We start from the raw sequence: 4,360 nt of genomic DNA, 5'->3' as shown, positions 1-4,360 counted from the left end.
TGTTCTCAAGCAAAGGCAGGGCGCAGAACATTGTTCTCTCCCTCTGCCCCTCAGCTTGTGTGTGGTGAGTGTTCTGGCACAAAATGGCTGCCGTGCATCACCCAGGTGATGGTTGAGGCAAATTTCCCAATCATCATTCTGAGAAAAGCCAGAAAAAGGAAATTATAAGGAATTTATAAAGTAGAGACGATGGTGATCTTGTGCATAGCATAGACCAGATGACCGAAGGTGCCTTTATATAACCCACTGTAGGTGCCAATCAACATGGTTTGAACAAGTCCTCCTGCACAAGTACATTTGAACCTGATTCATGAGCAATGATCTGAGAAACAATATTTGTCTATAAAGCAAAGGTACAATATAATATAATGACCCAGGAAAAGCTCATTTTTTTCGGATGTTATGGGTGTACATCTGTAGCAGCTACATCTCAAGAAATGCATCAGATATCAGATTGTTCAATAATGAATGCCAAGGCTGCACTTATACATATAAATTGTGTGACAAACACATTTTTGTCATTAAAAAGCAGATAATATGAACAGCTATTATTGTTTAGTTGTAGGTTATCAAGATGTTGAAAGTTCAATAGAAATTAACATCTGCAGCGGCTTGGAGGGTATGTTAACTGATAAATACAGAACACGTTCTCACCTTCGGTACGCATCTGGTGACGTATACCTTCACCTGACCAGAAAGCGATCGTCATTGTGACGATTTGAGTGGAAGCGGTCCCAGACACAGCCCACAGGAACACAAATGCAGTTTTCCCTCTGAACGCTCGCCGTCTGTCCGCCAGCGCTGTGCACAGACGCCCCTTGAAAGGCATGCCCCATTTAAATAAGACCGTTAACCTCAGCCTTCTCTTTCAAAACCTCTTTTTTGCCAGATAGACAGAAGACAATATAACAATTGACATCACTATTTTTAACTATTTCGATTTTTCTCTCTTTTTTTTTGTTGCTAAAATGAACGATGTTAAACTTGTAGTGCTGGGAAGTGAGGGAGTTGGGAAATCAGGTAATTAATGATTTATGTTTTTACCATGGGTTGTAACTTTGCATGTTGTTTGAATAGACGAACGTTAAGAATATTATCTAATTGTTAATGTGGTTCTCCTATCGCTCATCGTGCGATTCCTTACAAGGCGATTTATTGGCGAATATGCCTCTCTCAGATTCTAGGCAGGGATTTACATGGATTCGGTGCTAATTATTTAGTGCATTGGTAGGCTATGTGGCGTGATGTGTTTGAGTAAACAGTCTCAGATTATAATACAGACTAATGAGCGTTCATTAAGAGAACGAATGGCATCTTTGCACACTGACACATTGCACATGGACACAAAATAGTTTTCTCACTCACAAATTTCAAATAAGATGGAGTGGAAAAGTAAATTAATTACGCCAATCTACGCGAACTAGCCCATTGTGCCGTACTGCGCCATGGGAAACAGCATAGGTTAACTGCAATAAAGAGCCTATTGGTGTAAAACAGCTCACTGCATAAGTCAATGCATTGCATAGGAATCTTTTCTGTAGAATAACGGAAATGGGCTTAGAAACACTTGCTTATAATTCTTTGTTATTGGCTGAATGTGAAGCACTTTGAGCTACATTTTAGGTATGGAAGGTGCTATGTATATAAAGCAGGGGCTGCCCGGGTTTGGGGGACACAGTTAACGCGCTTCTCTGCTGTTTTCTGTTAGAGTGTATTTACAGAAAGCGGCTGTCTATCGACGGAAGGCAACTGAATCTCGAACTGTACGATCCCTGCTCGCAGGTACGCGGGGTTCAACATTCAGTTGATGATTATAATGCTGCAGCAGGAATAGGGCAGTGCAGGAATGGAGAACAGGTTGCTATGGTTGCTCTCATCGATATTTTTATGACTCACAGCACCTAAAACCAGTGCATACCTGTTGTAACACGTAGAATATTCATGGAAGGTTGTCAGTGTACTTTATATTCTTAAATTCGGTTGAATTTAGCCGACGCTTTTAATCCAAAGCAATTTACAGTGCAAACGTTCCTCAACAAATGAAAAACATCAAATCCATAAATAGCTAAACTCGCATGTAGCACAGTCATAAACATAAACAATAGTTAGAGTAAGTGCAGATTTGTATAAAATTTTTTAAGGGTATAGAAGAGGGATGTTGGGGAGGTATGTTTATTTATATCCTGTATTTGTGTGTGTGTGTGTACGTGTGCGTGTCTGTGTGTGTGTGCGTGTGTATGTGTGTGTGTGTGCATGTCTGTGTGTGTGTGTGTGTGTGTGTGTGCATGTCTGTGTATGTGTGTGTGTGTATGTGTGTGTGCGTGCGTGTGCGTGTGTGCGTGTGTGCTTGTGTGTGTGCGTGTGTGTGTGTGCGTGTGTGTGCGCGTGTGTGCGTGTGTGCTTGTGTGTGTGCATGTGTGTGTGCATGTGTGTGTGTGTGTGTGCGTGTGTGCGTGTGTGTGTGTGTGTGTGTGCATGTGTGTGTGTGTGTGTGTGCGTGTGTGTGTGTGTGTGTGCGTGTGCACGCGTGCATGCGTGCGTGTGTGTGTATGTGTGTGTGCGTGCGTGGCTGCGTGTGTGTGTATGTGTGTGTGCATGCGTGCATGCGTGTGTGTGTATGTGTGTGTGTGCGTGTGTGTGCGTGTGCACGCGTGCGTGTGTGCGTGCGTGCGTGTGTGCGTGTGTATGTGTGTGTGCGTGTGCGTGCGTGCATGCGTGCGTGTGTGTGTATGTGTGTGTGCGTGCGTGGCTGCGTGTGTGTGTATGTGTGTGTGCGTGTGCGTGCGTGCATGCGTGCGTGTGTGTGTATGTGTGTGTGCGTGCGTGGCTGCGTGTGTGTGTATGTGTGTGTGCGTGCGTGCGTGCGTGGGTGCGTGTGTGTGTATGTGTGTGTGCATGCGTGCGTGGGTGCGTGTGTGTGTATGTGTGTGTGCATGCGTGCGTGCATGCGTGTGTGTGTATGTGTGTGTGCATGCGTGCGTGCATGCATGTGTGTGTATGTGTGTGTGTGCGTGCGTGGGTGTGTGTGTATGTGTGTGTGGTACAGCCCTGTGCAGGGCAGTCCTTGCTGAATGAGCAGATGCACTGGGCTGACGGCTTCGTGGTGGTGTATGACATCAGCGACAGGTCATCGTTTGTCACCGCCAAAGCCATCGTGCACCTGATCCGCGAACTCCACCTGGGAGTGACCAAGAGGTAACCGCTCGGTCGCTGACATCACAACACTCGATCGCTCACATCACACTGCAGCGATCCCTGTATCTACGAGTGCAATTCACCTGTGAGTTCTTTGAGAAAAGCAGGCTAACATCCACACAGCACTGACTGTGGGCTAAAGATGCTGACCTGTATACCCCACACTGTACCTCATTTACACACACACCCCAGCATGTGTGTGGGGGTGGGAGAGCTAATTCTGCTGTCACATTCCCCGCCAGAGATGTGGTGGGTGTAGGTGAAAGCACACCAAACTGTCTGTGTGCTTCTAATAAAAGAAAGTGTGACTGATTGTTTGTGTGAGTCTGTGTTTGTGGCTTGTGTGACTGTGTATTTGTGTGACTGTGTGACTGTGTATTGACTGTGTATTTGTGGCTTGTGTGACTGTGTTTGAGTCAGGAGCCAGACTGACTCACACCTGACTCCCAGGTAAAAGGAAGGTGGAAGTTCTGGGCCCATGAGGAACAGGCTCTGACATGATTAAATGAAAGTAAATGGAATAAATAATGAATATGTGCAGCCACAGGACTGTAGAGGGCAGGCTGAGCGTGGCGGTGTTGGCGGTGTGTTGCCGTAGGGACCAGGACTCCCTGGTGTTCCTGGTGGGGAACAAGCAGGACCTGTGCCACGTGAGGGAGGTGAGCCAGGAGGAGGGCCAGCAGCTGGCGGCCGAGGGGCGGGGCCAGTTCTACGAGCTCTCCGCAGCCGAGCACGGCCAGGAGGTGGCGCTCATGTTCTCCCGCGTGGCGCGGAACGTCAGCGTCTGCGGCCGGGCCCGGCGCCGGCCCAGCGGGTCACGCACCATGGCCAAGATCATCACCAACGTGTTCGGCAAGAGGCGCAAGTCCGTGTAAACTGCCCCTCCGGCCTACAGACGGCACAGTGTGGGACTGTCTGCAACACATCAGTGTGTGCTGAATGAGTACACACCTATAAGTGTGTGCTGAGTACACACCTATAAGTGTGTGCTGAATGAGTACACACCTATAAGTGTGTGCTGAATGAGTACACACCTATAAGTGTGTGCTGAATGAGTACACACCTATAAGTGTGTGCTGAATGAGTACACACCTATAAGTGTGTGCTGAATGAGTACACACCTGTAAGTGTGTGCTGAATGAGTACACACCTATAAGTGTGTGCT

The 4,360-nt window shown here is 47.3% G+C and overlaps 1 protein-coding gene across 1 annotated transcript; it reads left to right on the top strand.

The window, feature by feature from the left end:
• The first annotated feature begins 756 nt into the window (after positions 1-756).
• Positions 757-4,109, top strand: rergla (RERG/RAS-like a). The gene is given in 5 exon segments (XM_061229803.1): positions 757-1,020; positions 1,123-1,184; positions 1,711-1,782; positions 3,047-3,195; positions 3,794-4,109. Coding segments are annotated over 5 exon segments (612 nt in total). The 5' UTR covers positions 757-968; the 3' UTR covers positions 4,071-4,109.
• The last annotated feature ends 251 nt before the right edge of the window (positions 4,110-4,360 follow it).

Source organism: Conger conger, chromosome 19, assembly GCF_963514075.1.
Source record: "Conger conger chromosome 19, fConCon1.1, whole genome shotgun sequence".
Taxonomy (NCBI): domain Eukaryota; kingdom Metazoa; phylum Chordata; class Actinopteri; order Anguilliformes; family Congridae; genus Conger; species Conger conger.
This window is presented reverse-complemented; position numbering and strand designations above follow the sequence as displayed.